The sequence below is a fragment of the Puma concolor genome, chromosome A3 (genome assembly GCF_028749965.1).
Source record: "Puma concolor isolate L17-30 chromosome A3, mPumCon1.1.hap2, whole genome shotgun sequence".
Lineage (NCBI taxonomy): Eukaryota > Metazoa > Chordata > Mammalia > Carnivora > Felidae > Puma > Puma concolor.
The window spans coordinates 130,736,852-130,755,629 of record NC_141669.1 but is presented as its reverse complement, the minus strand read 5'-3'; the positions used below and the strand labels follow the sequence as shown (position 1 = coordinate 130,755,629).

The 18,778-nt window shown below is 53.5% G+C and overlaps 1 protein-coding gene and 1 long non-coding RNA gene across 11 annotated transcripts in view; one reads left to right on the top strand and one right to left on the bottom strand.

Moving 5' to 3' along the window:
- The window catches only part of NFATC2 (nuclear factor of activated T cells 2), a 162,008-nt gene that overhangs the window by 138,481 nt on the left and 4,749 nt on the right, over positions 1–18,778 (top strand). For 2 of the 5 annotated variants that reach the window (XM_086702495.1, XM_086702494.1), the window contains exon 10: positions 11,763–11,850. The exons of the other annotated variants lie outside the window; for them this stretch is intronic. In XM_086702495.1, coding sequence (XP_086558621.1) covers positions 11,763–11,806 — 44 coding nt within the window. In that variant the 3' untranslated portion in view covers positions 11,807–11,850. The remainder of the gene's footprint in view (positions 1–11,762; positions 11,851–18,778) is intronic. 5 annotated transcript variants of the gene reach the window in all.
- Positions 11,069–18,709, bottom strand: LOC147582809 (uncharacterized). 6 transcript variants are annotated; one of them, XR_015249536.1, is made up of 7 exons: positions 17,811–18,709; positions 16,958–17,404; positions 14,050–14,095; positions 12,763–13,720; positions 12,508–12,677; positions 12,150–12,233; positions 11,069–11,437 (listed from the first exon to the last, which is right to left on the bottom strand). It is a non-coding gene; the product is annotated as an uncharacterized LOC147582809 (long non-coding RNA). The 6 variants fall into 6 exon arrangements; XR_015249539.1 differs by having other exon boundaries at positions 16,958–17,238; XR_015249537.1 differs by lacking the exon at positions 17,811–18,709 and having other exon boundaries at positions 12,763–12,927; positions 13,594–13,720; positions 16,958–17,071.

Below are 18,778 nucleotides of genomic sequence, written 5' to 3'. Positions count from 1 at the left end.
CGTTTCTGGGGGTGGAAAACAGAAACCAGCCCTGTGTTCTCCAGACTGCCAGGCTTCTGAGAAATGCATGCCTCAGCCCAGGGACTGGGGCTCCCTTCTCCTGCTGACCCCTGGCCCCAATCAGAGATGGGGACCAGCTCCCCCCCGCCGGTGTCCTGTTCTGATCAGACAGAAGATTCTAGGGACGGTCTTCGGCCCCACCTACAGTTGCACCCCTGTACTCACTGGGCCCTCCCCTGACCCCACTCCGGCTGCTGGGTGCACGGGGCCTGGGGCTCACCTCAAGGTGGCCTCTTGGCCCTTGACTGTGGCCAGAACCACCCTGGAAAAAGTTTCCTAAATTCCAACTCTAGATCACTGCCCTGGGGCACTTGCTGCTCTGAGGGAGTTTCCTGCCTTTCAGGGTCCCTCCCCGCCAACCCCTTGTGGCTGGTGTTGGCAGAGGGACAGAATTAAGAGCGATCTGTTTAAAGTCCTCCTTGCTGAGGTGGGAATGACCGCTAAGATCGGTGGGTGATGGAATTTCCCCCGGTGGGTGCTTCAGATTTCCGGGAGGGGCTTTTCATACCAGTGGGTCTCTTAAGGAGAACTGGGATGGGGCATGTTCACGCGGACATTGGCGCCTCTGGCTTGTGTTCTGGGAAGTTCGGCATCCTGGCCCGAGCCGTTGGCCCTTGGATCTGTTGGCACTCAACACATCTGCTGAGCGCCTACTGTGTACCAAGCTGAAAACAAGTCACAGGGTATCGGCTCAGCAGACTCACTTGTGGTTTGTGATAAGGTGAGTGTAGTTTGTGTGTGCACAGCGGGGAGTGTGTGCCCGGGAGCTAGTAGGGGCAAGAAAAAGAAGTTGGCCCAATCAGGTCCTCCTCGGACTTCAGGGTTAACTCTGATCATTTTAGGCCCGAACAAAAAGCTCTGTCTTTGCCATTAAACCAACGTTTCTGGGCGACGCAGAGGTACAGGGTAGAGTGGTTTCGAGTTTGTGCCCTGGCGTCACCCGCCTGCATTTAAATCCTGGCTCGGCCACCTGCTGTCTCTTTGGCTCTGAGTAAGTCCTCCAGCAGCACCCCCCCCACCTCCACTCCCCGGGCTGTCAGTGAACTACCAAAGGGGAATAATAATTGCCACCTATTCATGGGGACTCGTGAACACTGATTGGTCAGCATGCGTAGATGTCTTAAGACACGATGTGGCGGTCACCAGCATTACGCATCGACACCTGCGGCCAGACAGGTAAATGGGCAGGCGCTGGGTGGATGAGGGGGGCCCCTGTGCTGTGGATCTTGCAGCCTAAGGGAGAGTAGGGATGATAAGTGCACAGAATTGTGTTTCACATGGTGAGACCGGCTGTGAAGGTGTTTCGGAGGAAACGACGTTCTCCTGCCCCTGGTGTGCTAGAGGCCAGTCCCCTGAAGGGTCACTGCTGACTGCTGCTCCTTGCTAGTTCTTACGTGGTAGACACGCAGGGAACCGGGCTCCGCTGTCTTCCTTCTTCCTTGTCTCCATTCCCTTTCCCCCTGCCCCCCTTCCTTCCTCCCCTCTCCTTTCTTCCCTTCTTCCGTTCTCTCTCTCCCTCTCTTCCTTCCTCTACCAAATTGCTTTTATTACCTATATGGAAGATCTGAAAATAACAATACAAATATCGTGTCCCCACCTCGAGTTTAAAGAAAAAGAACATAAGCACTGCCTTTTAGCTCTTCTGTTTTTAAAATCGTTTTCATCTGCCAGTCTTTCCGTTAGGTTTCTCGACAAGATGGCTCTTTAAAAAACTTTGCTCTGATTTTCACGATCACGGCTAAAAATTTCTAATTCTTCAGTATCAAAGCCCATGCTCAAATTTTCACTTGCCTCGTAAGTGCCCAATTTTTTTTCTTTTTTCTTTCTTTTTTCTTTATAGCTCGTTTGACTCTGGATCCAGGGCAGGGCCCGCACGCTGTGGTGGTTTGACGTGTTTTTGTTTCTTTCCTCCGCCCACGTCCCTGTCCTCTTTCTCCCCTTTGCTCTCTCTCTCTGCGTTCCAGAAGCGACATGGTTTGCACACGGGCCGGTTTTGCCGATCGAAGCCCCGTGTGCCTCTGATGGGCTGTTCCATCCGTAGCTGTAATCCTTTCCTTTTCTCTGCTGTGCAGTCTTCAGTCACAGAGTTCATGCATCCATCCCAACAATGGACATTTGGTCGTTTCTAGGTTTCTCCGCTTTGCTTGGTATAGACGACGCCTTCTGGAATATTCTTGCTCTGTCTCCTGGCGCACATACAGGAGTTCCCATAGGGTTATCCCTCCAGGGGGGATTGCTAGGCCACTGGGCGTGCACATCTGCCACTTGAGGAGACAAACAATGCCAGACTGTCTCCCAAAGGGGTTGAACCAGTTGACAGCCCCATTGGCATCAGACAGGCCCCACATGCTCCCAACATTTGACACTGGGAGACTCGTAAGTGGTTTTGCATGGCTTGTACGTGTGAAACGATACCTTTTGACGAACAGAAACTTTTCATGTAAATTTATTTTCCGAGAGGTTTGAACTGTGCGCGTGGAGCCTCGGGTGGTTCTACCCAAAATGTGTCACGGGGACTGGCGGCCTAGGTGTCACTTGGGAGCTTATTAGAAATGCAAATTCCAGAAACACTAGGGTGGGGCCCAGAAATCTGCCCTTGACAAGGCCTCCAGGTGATTCAGATGCTCCTCGAGTCTGAAGTACTGGCTCAGGAAACCTTCTTCTACCCATCAGTCTCTTAAAGAGCTTCTCCTGTGTCATTTCCCAATATGTCACAGTCTCACCTTTCACACTGAAGTTTGCAATCCAGCTGGAATTGACTGTGTGTCCAGCATCAGGTAAGGTTCTAATTTCGTTGTTTTCCGTCAGGATGACCGGTGGGCCCAGACCATCTGTGGAGGAGTCGACCCCCTCCCCACCGGCCTGTAATCCAGCAGTGTTGTAAATGTCGTGTCCACGGACGCGTGGGCTTCTTCCTGGTCTCTTGGCTTTGTTCCACAGAAGAGTTATAGCAGCTCTTCGTACACAGTCTCGGTTTCTGGTAGGGTCAGTCACCGGCCTGTCGTTCTCCTTGGGTGTCTTGGCTTCTATTGGCTGCTTCTTGGCTCTGTGGGGATTTTTGTTTGTCTGTGGACATGTTAGGGTCCGCTTGTCAGACTCCACAAGATCTCTCCATCAACTTGAGACCATTGAATCTCGAGCGCCAACAGGGACAAATGGACATTGTACAGTCTTGAATTTTTGTGCATTTTTTTTTTTTCCTAAAACCCGCTCAAGACCATCCTTCGTAACAGAAGTAGAGACAGAACTGCCTCACACGGGGATTCGCCGTCATTCCCAGCCACTGACGCTGCCACATGGGGTGGGATGTGCCTCGCGAGCTCACGATGGCCCTGAAGCCTGCCCGCCCCCTCAACGCTCAGCTGCCTCAGTGGATGCTCCGAGTCAGGAAGATGGAGGGCATTCGTTGGAAAGCCCTTTCTAAGTGCCTCTGGTTTCCTGCAGACGTGCTGTGCTTAGAACCTGCCTCCTGCAAAGGTCTTTGCATGGGCGCTTTCTAGCCACGTTCCAGCCGGCAGAACAAATGGGCTCAGGATAGAGATGTTCACAGGTGGAGACGCAGCTTCTCACTCTTTAAGTTGCACTCGGTGGAAAGCAGAGGTTTGGGGTTCCAGATCCCCCAGTGCTTGTCTCGACCGCGTTTGCGTCATGGTTCTTTCAGGCTTGCCGTGTGCAACGCTTGGTAGTTGGGGTGGGGCGTGGGCCTCGTGAACCTCTCGAGCCGGCATTCGCTAGTCAGAGGGAGCCAGGTGGGTGACGGCATGACCAAAGCTCGGAGGCCCTGGCTTCTCCCTGAGGACGGCAAAGCGTGATTTCTCACCGCTTCTCTCGGGACCTGCTCTGAGGCAAGCGTGACGATACGCCATGTTTTGCCACAGTGAAGTCAGCGCTGGGTCGCCAGTACTCAGAGCCATGGCTTACACGTTCATTTGTTCCTTTTTTCACTTAATGGTTCGTTCATCCAGCGGCTACGTATCGTCACTGCTGGGGAGACGCTGTTTGCACAGAAAGGCTCCAAGTCCCTGCCCTCATCGAGCTCACGGTCCAAACACAAACGCAAGAACCAAGTAGCACTAAATGCTGTGAGAAAAGGTGATGCAAGAGGGGTGGGGAGAGAGAGAGGGTAGCACGGAGGCCTGCTCCTCTAGCAAGGGAAGGATCCCAGAGGGGGAGACGTTTGGCAGAGAGCTCAAGGAGAGAGAGCCTTTCTTGTTTAATTTGTTTTTTTAATTTATGGCCAAGTTAGTTAGCGTCTAGTGCAACAGTGATTTCAGGAGTAGATTCCTTAGTGCCCCTCCCCCCTTGAGCCCATCCCCCCTCCCGCAACCCCTCCAGCAACCCTCTGTCGGTCCTCCATATTTAAGAGTCTCTTCTGTGTTGTCCCCCTCCCTATTCTGATGCTATTTTTTGCTTCCCTTCCCTTACGTTCATCCGTTCTGTGTCTTAAAGTCCTCGTGTGAGTGAGGTCATACGGTATTTGTCTTTCTCTGACCAATTTCGCTTAGCACAGTACCCTCTAGTTCCATCTACATAGTGGCGGATGGCAAGATTTCATTCTTTTTGATTGCCGAGCAATACTCAGTGAGAGAGCCTTGTAAATATCTAATGAAAGAGCATCCCAGGTAGCAAGAGTGGGAAGTGCAAAGGCCCTGGGGTGTAAGGCTGCTTGCCGTGGTTGAAGCGTAGGAAGGAAGGTGGAGGCGACTAGAGGATGAGGCAGAGAAGCGTATTTTCTTTGATTTTAAAGGTGTGGACTTTCCCGGGGCTGAGGGGGAACCCCTAGGTCCCAGGAGTGTGTGAGTGCTGGCGGGAGAGAGTCCATCCGAGTGGAATCCGGTGGGTGTCCACAGCATCCAGGCACCTACTGTGCATGGTGTGGTCCGGCAGCCACTCACCCGTCACCCTCTGGGATCCCCTGGAGTTCCCATCAGACGGGCCCCTGACTGTGGAGGCTTAGCTGGTTATACGTGACTTGGAGAGGAAGGCTGCCTTTTGTGCCCTGCCACCCAGATGGCCACCCAAAGCCAGGATCAGATCGACAGCACGAGAAGGCTTGGGTCCCTTTAGGTCTAGAAACAGGTTGCTGGTGGTTTTGTGGGACGTGAGCTTACGCTTTTCTCTTTTGCGGGATCGTACTGTCACCAGGAGCGAGCTGGGAGGCCCCCTGTCCTGCCCGGGGAAGCCACCAGCGCCGTCTGAGCCCCGGGCCTCAGCTCTGTTTTAAGGCTTGTGATGTGCTAATACCGTGTCGCTTTTTAGACATGCGCCCTGGGCTTGGCCTTGCGGTCCTACGAGGGAGCCAGGCTACTCTCGGCTTCTTAAATCTCCTCCCCCCAGCTTAACTAGAGTGAGCAGCATTGTTAGCTCAAGCCGTTTTCCCTCAAAAAGTACATGGGTGATTTTTACTGTGGAATCCTAAAAGCTAGGGTATCCCAGGGTCCAGTCTTTGTTCCGATTTGCATCCGGAGAAGCAGGTTCTGGCTGCCCGAGGAGAACCGCGAAAGAATTCCCATCTTGGCGGCACGCCGGCCTGCCCTCCCCACCCGCCAACGACACCCTCCGCCCCGTTAGCACCTTGGCTTCTGACTCGGAACCAGAGCCCCAGAACTGCCGTGTTTACTCATCCTGAGAGCTGGGGACAGTTCGGTGCAGCGTGGCACTTTTTCTCGTAAGCTCCGAGGTCTTGCTGGTAAGATGTCTGGGCGGCTGGGTGCCGTGCGGGACCTGATTGATGCTGGGGCTGGCTTCCGGAGGCCTCTGGCTTGCAGAGCGTGGGTGACTCAGAGGGCTCTTATGCATCTGCACGCCGCTGGCCCAGGGCAGCCAGCACTCTGTGCAGGGTGGCCTGGGAGGGGCCCCTCTCGGCAGGATGTGAGAAGGCATCTCTGAGAGCACGGCTGACCTCAGACCCGCCCACTCTGAAAATGCAGAAATAGCTGCGGAGGTGAAAGTGCTCTGGGGAAAGAGGGTGGCCGTCCAGTCACTTCAGCCTGTTAACCAAATGTTCTCCACGTGGCCGGTGAAAACACACGTTAACGACGGGGTTAGGAACGGCGCGAGCACACTTTTTCGCGGCTTGACCCGGAGCCGGTTGTATTCACGCACAACCCCTTGCCAGGTTACACGTTGTCATTCCCACGTTGCGGACGAAGGAACTGAAGCTCGAGAAGTGGATTGGCCCATGTTCCCTCCGTGAATACAGAGTGCTCGTGATGGGCCACACGCTGTCGGAAGCACCTGTCACGTGGTGACTTGTTGATTCCCAGAGATTCGCAGGACGTGCCAGGGCCTGCCTCCAGCCCATGGCAGGACGTGGCAGGCTGAGATTCGGACCCACGCCCTCTGGCCCCCAGCACTGTTTCCCCGCGAGTCTGCCCCGAGGGCGTGCGCCCCTCACCGCTGTGCTCAGCCCCTGCACTGACAGGTCCGTGGCCCCTGCCCTCAGAGACTCCTCCAACCTTGCCAGCCGCGGGAAGGCTGCCTTTGTGAGGTCAGTGGAGGGCGGAGCAGGGAGAAGGGGCTCTGGGCTGGAGGAAACCAGGCAGCAGTTGAGGCTGGGTGTGGACAGAGAGATGGGTTCCGACGCATGCGGCAAGGAGAGGGGGCCTCCCGGCCCCAGACCCAGACCGCATAAAGGTGTGGTGGTAGTGGGAACGTTGGGGCCATAGCATCAGCGTCTGCTCCTTGTTCAAATCCTGCTGCGGACCAGCCGTGTGGCCTTGGAAAAGTCCTCTGACCTCGGGCAAGTCACTTAACCTTGGCCGCTTCGCTGGCGGATGCCTGCCGTGTGAGCGTAAATGGAGACATCAGAGAGGCAGGTGCTCTGGCAGAACAGGGCTTGTGGGCGTATCTGAGCTCGGCTGCCATTAATTTTCTCACTGGTTAGAGTCTGGAAGTCCGCGATCGGGGAGCCAGCGAGGTGGGGTTCTGGGGAGAACCCTCTTGGGACGGGCACCTTCTCACTGGGCCGGCACAGGGCGGAGGGCGAGCGCACGAATTCTCTGGCGTCTCTTCTGATGAGGGCACTAATCCCATCATGGGGGCCCCACCCTGATCACCTCATCGACTCTGGTCACCCCCAAAGGCCCCATGTCCGGATACCATCATGTCGAGGGTTAGCGCCACAACATAGCCATTTTGGGGACACAACTGAGTTCGTGGCTGGACCTGGAGGTGACAGGTTTGATAAGGGGATGAGTCAGGAGTTGGAGTTCCGTCCACATGTGTCTTAGGGACACCTGGAATAACGTCACACACACACAGTCCTTTCTGGTCCCTCGGACAGCCTTTGTGTTGACAGCAACAAGTTCCCCATACCAGGCCTGTGAATCTCACCCGGAGACATTCAGGACTGGGTTTGGTCCGACCTGGTGAAATTTCTTTCTAAAAGCTAGTAGTTTTTTTGATTCTGGAAGGAGTAGACTGAATGGTCCGGGGCGGGGGGGGGGGGGGGGGGAGCGTCCCTGATTTATCCTGCTGTTCCTTGCCCCACAGGCCCTTGGCTGAACCAGGAAGGTGGAGGGTTCTTGGCCCTGCACTTGCCCTCTCCCTCTCCAAGGCAGGTGGGCTTGCCCAGGGCTGGGTCCCATGGTGAGGGCTTGCCCATGAACCTGGGGCCAGGCCTACGCCCCCAGGCGGTCGGTCTGTAGGTCAGTCAAATCTTACGCTAACCCAGGCTGCAGGCTAGAGGGAGGCAGATGTGGTGGGAAATCTTTTGGGGGTGGATTTAAAGACAAAACGTGCCAAATGATGGGAAGGTATCGTGGAGGGGGGGGAGTGTGAAGGGGGAGGGTGCCTCCTTACGGGACACAGGCTTCTGGGCTTTGGAAATGTGTGGATGTATGTAGGGGTGTCCCCCTGGGGCTGGGTTAGGCCATTGTGTGTCATGAGGAAAGTGGCCCAGGACGGAGGGGCTTCCTGCCTCTCCGGGATTCCACCTGCTAACCCGTCTCCCCGGCCTCCATCCCAACTCTCACACATCAGCAAGGAGAAACGCACTCAAATGTCTTGACATAAGTGTTTGGTTAATTCCTTCAACCCCCAGAGAGAAAAATGGCTTCCCGAACAATTAAGTATTTATTTTATCATCTCATTGGCGGTCACAGGCTCATTTGTGGGTTTGGAGCGCCATTTCTTTCCCGAATCTCCACTGGATGTAGCAACCGGTGCCTTTCTTTTGCTTCTGTTTTGGCAACAACGAATTTTGCAACGCTTGCTTTGTGGCTGATGCCTCTCAGCAGAGGTTTGGGGTCCAGGCATGATGAAATGGCAGGACGACAAGGAAGCAAGCCGTGGTTTGTTTAGAATGCTTTCTTGCCTGTGGTTGCTACCTTAGAAGCCGTGTGGTTGCTCGCCAGGAGAGGTGCAATGCAGCTGCATGAAATCAGAAGAACATTCTGCTGAATTGGAGAAAAGGACTGGGCAGAAGGGGCAAACCCAGCTCAGGCTTGAGTTTCTACAGTTGGTGAGTCCTTTCTCCTAGGGCAGCGTAGCTTCGAGAAAGTCCCAAGTCGTCGTTCCCTAGACTGTAAGCGGATGCGTAATCACGGGAAACGTGGAAAAGGGGATAAGGTGGTAGCAGTTGCGACTGTGGTTGGGAGGGACATCAGTGTTTTCATCGTAGAGCCAGCAGACTGCCCGCACCTTGGGCCGTTCTCGGAGTCCCATCAGCTGCATGACACAGGTGCACGCGGGTCTTCCCCTCTACTTCCATCCCCCTTAGAGACGCGTGCCTGAGCTTTCAGGAGGCTGGATGTCAGTTGTATAATTTGGCGAGATGACACATTCTCCCGTCTGTGTTTTTGCACTTTATCCGTCGATACCATGTGCTTGCACGTTAATTATCAGTGTTGATTAATAAGGGAAGCACTTCCCATCCCTGTCTTCAATGATCATCTAATCCACAGCACCAGTGGAAGGATTCACCGCTTTATGCCTAGTGTTGTAAAAATGCAACATCGCTGTGTAGGTCTTCAGCTGTAGCCTCATAAAAGACCACACAATGGGGCAATGATTCCAGGACCAGAGGCTGCTCTCCTTGGCTTTGCGCGCGGGGGGGGGGGGGGGGGGGGGGGAGGGGGGGTAGGTGTCACCGAGGTAACTCTAAACATGGCTGCCTCTCTTGCCATCCACCTCCATATTACTAACAACTGGCCAGAGCAGCCATGCCGATCAAAGGAACCTACTTCCTCGTGAACTGCGGAGGGAAACAGGATCCTATTCTTGGTTATTAGAGAGGATGCTTTGGCCTGGCCTCTGTCCCCTTTCTCACCCTTCCCTCTTACTCTTCCATGGGTCTTCTTTAGGGGCCATATCGCAGAGCTTATAAATACCTGCCAACAGACCAGGTAGAACATCTTATTTAATCCTCACAGAATCCTTGCCAAGAAGGTGTTGTTATTCCCATTCTGTGGCTCAGCAAGGGGCCAGGAGACTTGCATGGCTGTCAGTGGCAGAGTGCTTTTTTTCCAAGGGCTTCTGACACCAGTCTGCATTTTCACCCAGGTCCCAAGACAGCCTGATCATCTCCCAACTACAGGGAGCCTGGGCCTAAGGCCCATGAAGCTGGGGCCTTATTGAGCTCTGCCCAGTGCAGGGGCCCGGTCCTGGACAAACCTCTCCATCTTTCTGTGCCTCGCTAACCTGACCTGAGCAATGAGTGTTGTACCACCAATCCCCAGAGACGGCTGGCAGGGAAGTGGGTGGCTGGGTCTTGAGCTGAGGTTGGGGTCTTAGTTGAATGGAAATAGGCCCTTCCTCTCCCCTTGTCGCCTCTGCCTTGCACCAAGAAACAGGCCGTGAAAGAGTGAAACTTCATGACTAAACAGGAAGCTGTACCTCAAAAGGCTGCAAACCAGTTAGGTGAATGCTTTATAAATTCTCTGAACACTCTTGATGAGGGCTGGGGAGCAGAGTCAGAGCAGGGCTTGCTTCTTGGGTACTGGCTGGCTGGCCTTAAAGGCATGGTCCCGGGGCTCCCCCCCTAGACTGGGCTCGCTGCTCCAAGCATGTGACCTTGGACCTGTGCGTGGCACTTGATGTCTACTGTTTTTCTGGGAGTAACGACTGACCAACTGCTGTGCCTTCAGAGCCACCAGTTCTTGGGCAGAGACCAGGGATCCCAGCACCGGGTCAGGGACACAGGGGAGCGGCTGATGTAGTGATCAAGACAGGAGGTGGTAGGGGCTGCTGGTTCCCAGATCTAGTTCAAAGGTAAACCCAGAAGCATTTGCATATGGAGGGATGTGAACGGTGACCGAGATTGGTCTGAACAACCGGAAGAAGAGAGTGAGGTTTCTTATGATGGGAACAAGTGGGGGAGGGGGGCGGGTGTGAGAATCAGGAAATCGGCTTTGGCCATATTCAGTTTGGGATGCCCAGTGGGTAGTTAGATGGCAAAGTCTGAAGGTCAAGGGTGAGGTCTGGGCTGAAGACATTAATTTGACCACTGTTGGGATACAGATGGTATTTTAAGGCCTCGAATGAATGGTCTGACGACGCCTTTTGCTCTTGGGGTGAACAAGCCACGGTGCACTGGAGCTAAGGCAGTCCAGTGAGGAAATGGCTGGTGGGGCCATGGCCACCTGGAATTTTGGGGAGTGGATGGTTTTGCTTCGGGAGGTGGCCTGAAACGCAGGGTCCAAACTGTTCACAGCAACTGCACTGGAGGAGCTGGTTATTTTCTGCTGTGTCTAACCCCAACCCAGCCAACCCGAATGGAGCCCAGCCTGGGGGAGTTCAGCCCCGTTAACTACAGCCCTGCCGGAAAGCTCTCATTATTTGAGGGTTCTCCACCTTGAAGGGGAGATTTCCGGGAGTCTGTGCCCCGCCTCTGAGAGAGCATCCTGGTTTGCCCAACGATGCTGATAAAGCTACAGCTAGTAAAAGTTGGATCGCTCCCTGTAAGAAATTCATCCCAGAAAACATTTCTCAGTGCAGGCGAAACGGACCCTGGCCCTTTACTCTGGCACTTTTTAAAGGGGATTAAGAGAACAAGTGATTGGAAAACTGCTATAGAGGGGGAGTTTATTGCTTGTCATGTACACTCATCACCACCCCCTTTTAAGGGCCCTCCGTGTGCTGACTGGGCAGGAGCTATAAAAATAGGAACTCTTTTTCACTGTCAACCAAAAAAAAAAAAAAACAGGAAGAAAATGTGCAGTCTTATGAATTTGCATGTGCACTGAGGTTCTATCACTTGTAAGAAGGAAACGAGTCAAATTTAGCACGTAGAAAAGCCTGAAGGAGGGTTACGTTTGAATCGATTCCTCGTGTAATTCTGACGTTCTTTGCTGCAGAAGCTAGCGTGTACGTTTTCCTCTCTTCAGTCGGCCCTGATTCGCAGCTCCGTGGCCTGCAGGAGGCAGGGCTGTTTTGTCTAGCTTAGAAAAAAACAAAACAAAATGCCATCACCTCGCGGGTGCCCTTTGATCTCAGGGACCCTCATTTCTTGGCACTAAGTCCCTCCTCTCAGTGACTACTACACTGGTTTGGGGTTAATTCCGGCACAGTGGTTTTAAGAGGATACAGAATGTGGGCTTAAACTACAGCCGGAGGGTTAAATTCTGTCCTGGGTTCTGCGTTGGCCCTAGGTGAAGAGCTACCCATTAAACGGATGATATTAACCTGAGTTCGGAGTGTAATAGAGGGCAAAGGTGATTTTTTTTTTTCTTCTCAAAAATGATTTTGCCAATCTTTTTCAGAGCTGATAGACACACACCTTAGCTGGATACAAAACATATTATGAAACAGAATGACTGTGATCTTTGATCCGAGAAATCAAAGTCAAAGGTAATTGACCTCTTCTGCTTCTCCTTTTGTTTTCCAGCTGTGTGTTTCCTTAACCTGAATTACTTTTAGTAGAAGAAATCTTTCCCAGCTGTCCTCACAGACACCACTTCCTGCAGGCTAGCCCCCATCGCTCTGTAAGGGGACACCCCTGGGGTCCATCCCTGAGCTGGTCTGGGAGGCTGGAGCTCACGGATGGGGTGGGGAGGAGAGAGAGGAGAGGAGGCCCTGGGAATTTGCATGTTCTCCCAGGGGCCCCATCACCCCCTCCCAGGAAGAGTATAGCAAGGCCACCTTCCCACCTCTGAGAGTTCTGCTCCTGCACTGGACCAGCTCCTTTTTGGTTTTGTACATGTTGCTTGGTGTATCCAGTTATGTAAGACTCTCTGCATTGGGGAACAAGACGGGGAAGGTAGATCAGAAGCCCCGGGAAGCTGCTCTCGGAGGGTACTGTGCTTGGTCCACGATAGAGCTGTGGTTTTCCCACTGAACTCAGCAGAGCCCCTGATGTAGCTTCAAGCACTGGATCTATATCTCAGTTGACTTTGGACTCTGGGCCTGCGTAGAAGAGCCTGGTAACTCACGCAGACTTTACAGCACAGGGGGCAGGACGCTCTGTGAATGTAGAGTCCCCCTGGGACGGTGAGGCTGTTGCTTTACCTTTCTGTGCCTCGGCTGTTTAGATGCTGTTGCTGTGACCGAATGCTGTGCACATGCCGATTCGATTCAGCACACGAAGTACACTCACCAGAAGTCAGCCGGCGGTGTTGTTGGTTACATGCCCCCTGACATCTCCCTGGCTCATCGGGCTGTGGCTTTTGAAGGGTTCCCTGGTCAGATAAAGTAGGTTCATTCCATCAAGGCCAGGCCCAGAAGTTCATGGCGGCATCACATGGGCTTTCAAATTACACCTACCGTGTATGTCCATGTGGTTTTCTATAGGCACCTCTGAGCAGCTGTTCTGCAAGCTGTTCTGAAAACGCACCCAAATTCACTGCCAGCTGCCATGCCCATCAGCACACCCAGTGGCCTGGACATTCTGGAGGGATGGGCTCTGCTGATAAGACATGCTGACACTTCCTAGTAGCGGCATGAAAGGGGTATGGGGGGGGGGTGTTTCTCTGGCACGTTCTCCAACAGCAACTATCAAACGCTGTCCACAAAGGCAACAATGCCATCAGGGAACATTTGCTGAATACCAGGTGCCAGACTCCTTCCCGAGGGCTTCGGATCTGGGACTCAGGGTGACAAAAATGCAGCTAAAATGTCAGTGTGGACAGTGTAAACCACTTCTCAGAGTCCTGAAGGGGCCTTTTTAAAGCGTGTTTCTTCCCTCCCTGGTATTAGCACTTGGCAATGCTTCTGAGCTTACAGGGGGGCCTGGGAACTTTGGCAAGCTGGCTCTGATGTCCAGGGCCCCTGGGGGATTTACTATCCTGTACCTCTCAGACCCCACCCAAGGCTTTGGGCTTCAGGCCTGTCAAGGGTTTTTTTTGTCTTTTTCGCTGAGTCTAAAGTCTGGCCTGGCCCATCTGGAAAGCTCTTCACTGTTCCCGAGTTCCCCCAGAGCACACAGAGGTGGCTGGAAAGTTCCTGAGCCAGCAAAAAGCAGAGCGAAAAAGAGTTTTGTTCTTAGAGGACAGATCATTTCAGTTTTGATATCAGCGTCACAGGAGAAGGGCCAAGGGCCACCTTGCCTGCTCAGCCCTTTTCCACATGCTAGTGGGGAAGAGGCCGGGTGCTCACCCTCAGCTGTCCCAGCAGCTTTACCTCACGGCAGTTGGGACAGAATCACCCAGAGCACACGTCATGGGCTTCCTGGTCCAGCCTCCTTGCCCCAAGCATGGGTCTCGAGAGGAGATTCGGCCAAGTGCTGCGGGATGAAGAAGGGTAGTGAGTGGACCCTGCCCCTATCCTGGCTCTTAGACTCTCTGGCCTAGAGAAGGCAGCCTCCCCCACTCCTGTCCAAGCTCGAGGAGTGGCTGTGGACCTTGTGGCTGGCCCCCAGACTCTTGTGGGCACTCACATGATCTAACCAGATTTGAGAAAACATGCTTGAGGCTTTGGGGAGAGAAACAGGAGGGGGTCTCTCCACTCCTTCCTGTGGTTGCTTTTTCGGGGAATTAAGTTCCAAAGTCAGCAATTAAGAGGAAAAGGCCCAGAGTCAAAGTTACCCTTGACGGGCTTTTAAATTACACCTACCGTGTATATCCATGTGGTTTTCTACATGCACCTCTGAGCAGCTGTGCTGCAAGGTAAAGTTTGAGAACCTCTGAGCTCAGCTGAATGAAAGTCAGCATTGCAGGTGTCTGGCCCTTCAAGGGAATCGTAACATTCCTAGGGCAGAGTGGGATGCTAAGAGAAATCCAAGTTTGTAGACATAAACACCTAGGGTTGTTTGAGGAACAGCACAAGTAAGAGGCATTGGCTTTATTCCCCTCCCCCCCCCCCCCAAAAAAAGTAGGTGGGGCACCTGGGTGGCGCAGTCGGTTAACCGTCCGACTTTAGCCAGATCACGATCTCTCGCGGTCCGTGAGTTCGAGCCCCGCGTCAGGCTCTGGGCTGATGGCTCGGAGCCTGGAGCCTGTTTCCGATTCTGTGTCTCCCTCTCTCTCTGCCCCTCCCCCGTTCATGCTCTGTCTCTCTCTGTCCCCAAAATAAATAAAAACGTTGAAAAAAAATTAAAAAAAAAAGTAGGTGAAAAAACACTGCTCTGCCATGGTATATACTAGGGGCTGGTACACTAAGTCTCATGCCAGTTGGCAACTGGCCTGTTCAGATCTGGCCCCCGGTCTGTTGTGGCGAATAAAGTTTTATTGGCACACAGCCATGTCCGTTTGCTCACATACTGTCTATGGCTGCTTTCACACTACAGGGCAGAGCTGGGTAGTTGAGTAGGGGGCCCATAGCACTGCAAATATTTTTGTCTGGCCCTTTACAGAAGAAGTTTGATAATCCCTCATATTCTTTTTATGCCAACAGCCCTTTATTAGAAGGGTTTTATTTTTATTCTCTCTGCTTGATTTTTCCAGAGTTTTAAAGAGAAAAATATATAATTATAATATACTTACATCTGTCGATCTTTTCCTTTCTGGTTTCAGCCTTAGGTGTCAGGCTTAGAAATCACCCTGAGGTTGTACACGTTCATCAATGTTTTCATCATGGCGCCTCGCGCTAGGGGTGATAAAAGGTCAGGGCTGCCTGTGGTAGAGGCGACACTATTAGCCTCAATTCTGTTCTGAGAAAGTGATACTCAATGACCGCCTTAACCACTCAGCATATGGCCTTCTCTGCTGTTAACTTCACAGAGGCTGCCCTCGCCTTTTCCTGACACACACACACAACACTGAGGATGCCAGGACCATGGAAAAAACATGATGACTTCTGCACTTAATAGCACAGTTTCATCAATTGTGTAGCCATCTAGGGTTCAGGTTAATATATGGGCCTTGAGTTCAAATCACAATTCCATCACCTGGTATGGCAGGGGACTGCCTATCTCCAACTATGAGGCGAGGCTTGTATTGCTAGGTTTGGCGTAAGAAAAAACTTTGCATTTATTACAGTGCGTGGCATGCAGTCAGCCTTCAATAAATGCGAATGGCTTATATTCTTTTGTAGAGAAAAGGTTCCAGACAAGTAACAGATTGGCAACCCATTTGTCAATTGGAGGGCAGAGGAAAGACAGCTTCTCCAAACCAAGTGACCTAGGCTGTGGTGTGGGATATCTGTGGGGGGGCTGAGATGCATACATTAGGTACCTGCTGTATGCATGGCACTATGCATGGCACCCTGAGGACACAGGAAACTCAAATAACCTGGCCTAGGAGGTTGCAAGCAAAGCATTGTGAGAATTCGCTATTTGCTTCTGGAGGAAGTGAGGGCCCGAGGGTAGGAGTGGGAGACAGCTTCCGTGCAAAGGTGGCGTTGGGACGAGGAGAGGGGCTGTTGGAGAAATGCGTGTGGCCCAGTTTGGGAAGAGGTGGGAGGAAAGATACAAAAGTTGGCCTAGGATAGATGCTCCAAGCATTTACTGACTGGATGCAACGCAGAAGGCTGATACAGAACCGTGTTTCAGCACTCAGAGTGGGGACGAAGCCTGTCTGTGGGACCTGAGGCTACTTAGCACTTGAGGAGAAAAAGGAAGCTCAGAAAGGCGTCAATGAGCACTTCCTGAGGCCCTGTTTAAAAGCGGAGGGTTCCGTGGGGGAACAAGAACATAAAGCACTAGCTGGTGAACTGCCTGGAACGGATACCTGGAGGAGACTGGGCAGGACTGGGGGGATGCAGCGCAGAGCAGGAGAGGGAGCAGAGCCTTGAATGGAGGAGTGAGGAGAAAGGGGCCGCTGGGCTACTCTACCAGCAGAGTGCAGGTAGAAGCCTGCGGGGCTGGCGAGGGAAGCAGGGGGCACCCAGAGCAGGGTTTTGCGTAAGGGAGACCTTAATTTAAGCAGGTAGAGCTGCAGAGGGAGAGGAGAGCTGGAGAAGGAGGTGCGGCAGGGCTGAGGCAGGAGCCCCCCCCCCCCCCCCCCCCCCCCGTCCCATCCAGTCCAGAAGCCGGGGGAGGACCCAGGGAGAGGTTGCATGGTGGGCATCAGGGAACTGGTTTGAATACTTGTGGCTGCAGAGGGGAGACCTCCCTGCAGACAGGAGCCCCGGCTCTGGAGCAGAGACCCTCCACGTCTTGGGCTCGAGGTCCCCCAAGTGGGGGGGGCCGGCGCCGCCCCTGCCAACACCCAGCTGGCACTCCTGCTCTAGAACTTTCTCCTTGCTCCCAGCCAGGGGAGCCAGCCCTGAGGTTTCAGCAAGAGAAGGTTCCTCTAGCCAGAGAGGTTTCTGCGGGGTTTGAGTGGGCCTCACTTCGGGGCCTGGGCCCACAGCCGCCCCCTCGCCACCCCCAACCACATGAAGGTCTAAGTGCACGCTGTCCGGAGTTTTCCAGACGCAACTATTAGCATCTACCTGACTCTAGCTTTCAGGAAGCGGGCAGAGCGTCTCTGTGCTTGAACACGGCGCCTACCTTCCACCCCCGCCCCGGCCCCAGCCCCTGCCTTCTGAGGAGGGGGAGCGACCCTTTAGTGAGGGCCGTGGTGCCAACATGGCTGCCTACCAGATATTTTTAGAAAGCCGAGGCTGTGGAAAGTTTCCATTAAGGATCGACTCTTCTGGTTTCCTAGATTGAGAAAACAGGAAGCCCTTCAGAATCCGGGCTTTGAAAAGCTTCCCATGAAGCTGCACTGACCCCACCTCCCTCCCCCTGGCATTCTGCTCCCCCTGTGGCTCCCTGCCTGCCTCACAAAGGGCTCTCAGCTTACCAGGCCCGGGCAGGGTTCACAGAAGGGTGGGCTGGGTTCCTGCTTTAGGGCCCCTGGGAGTCAGCTCAGCCAGTACCTGGTATACAGTAAGTGCCCGGTCAACAACGTTGGTTTGCTGAATGTGAATTCATCCTCTGAGCTATTAATGGATCCGCGGCCACGCTCTGCTGTGCTAATACTATGCACGTGTACCTCCGTAGGTTATAACATCTCATACCTAATGTGCACCATGCTGTGAACACCTGCCAGACACGGGGCACTGTGATAAGTCCATCACTTGCATGATCTTATCCAAGCTCCTCTAGGACCCTAGAAGGGAGGTGGCGTTTTTAGACCCGATTTACAGATGGGGAGACTGAGGCAAATTCAAGTAAGGAGGCAGCAGAGAAGGGATGCTAACCCGAACTCCCACCTCGCACGTGCTTTCAGCGCATACCTGAAGAAGAGGGAGGGGTGCCTCAATAGTTTCTAGCACAAAACGAAGCCCACCGAGGCAAAGCACTCATTCAGAGTCTGACCCCGAGCCTGGGGGTGTGGGGAGTGGAGCCAGCCGCTACGGAACACCATTTGCCAGGCGGGCGCCAGGAGCAGGCATGGGCCTCGGTGCCTACCAGGGACTAAGCCGTACACGTCGCGGGTTCCGCTTACCGGAGGAGAAAACCGAGGCACAGAGAGGTAGAGTCACGCCACTACCAGTGGAGTGAGGGAGCCCAAGGTCAAGCGTGCCTTTTCCAGCTCAAGGGCAGTTGGCTTTTTTGGGAAAGTTTTGTGCTTTCCCTGGGGCTTGCAGACTCGTCCACGCAGGGGCCGTCTGGGAAGAGCATGCTGGACCTAGGAGGGCTCCACTTGGGGGTGGGGGGGCTTGGAGCAAATCTCAACAGAAACAGAAAATAAGCAGGGAGGATTACAGTAAGGTAATCAAAGACGAAACCCACGAGGAGGACTGCGGGAGGAGGCGGGGGAGGGGAGATTAAGAACCTTCGAAGGCACCCAACAGGGGTCTCCCTCCTCTCCGCTCTCCTCCTGCCCCTGGGACCAGTCGACCCATCCCACTGCACAGGCAAGGGCGTTACATAGCCCTCGGGTTTGTGGACACCCCCTGCCTCGGATCTGGGCTGCTGCAGAGAGCAACTTTTTACCAAGAAAGTTTTTTTTTTTTTTCTTTTTTGCCAGATCCCCATTCTAAGACCTTCCTGCCTTGCTTACAGAGAGAGGGGCCCTGGATAAGGGGGCCGAGATGGGAGAAGAGAACCAGCTTCTTGATGTCAGGGGCTGGCATTACATTCCTGGTTCCCTTGTGGGGGGAGGGGGTGACCAAATTTTCCAGAGCCCCTCGGACAGAGGACACTTCGCCAGCATGGGTGGTGGGGTGGGGGGCGGAGTAAGGCCAGAATTTCTGGTTGTGCTGAGAGAGATGTCGTCTACACTGATGGCTACTCTCAGTGGTATCTCCATCTACTCTCTTTTGAAAAGTCTCTTTTGAGAACTGAATGCTTTGTGGGTCAACTATGGTTTAGTCTCGTAGTAGGTATTTTCCAGATGCTGTAATAACGAGAGCCTGAACATACTTTGATCCTGCCCTAGGGCCCAGCTCAATTTCTGCCACGATGTTTTAA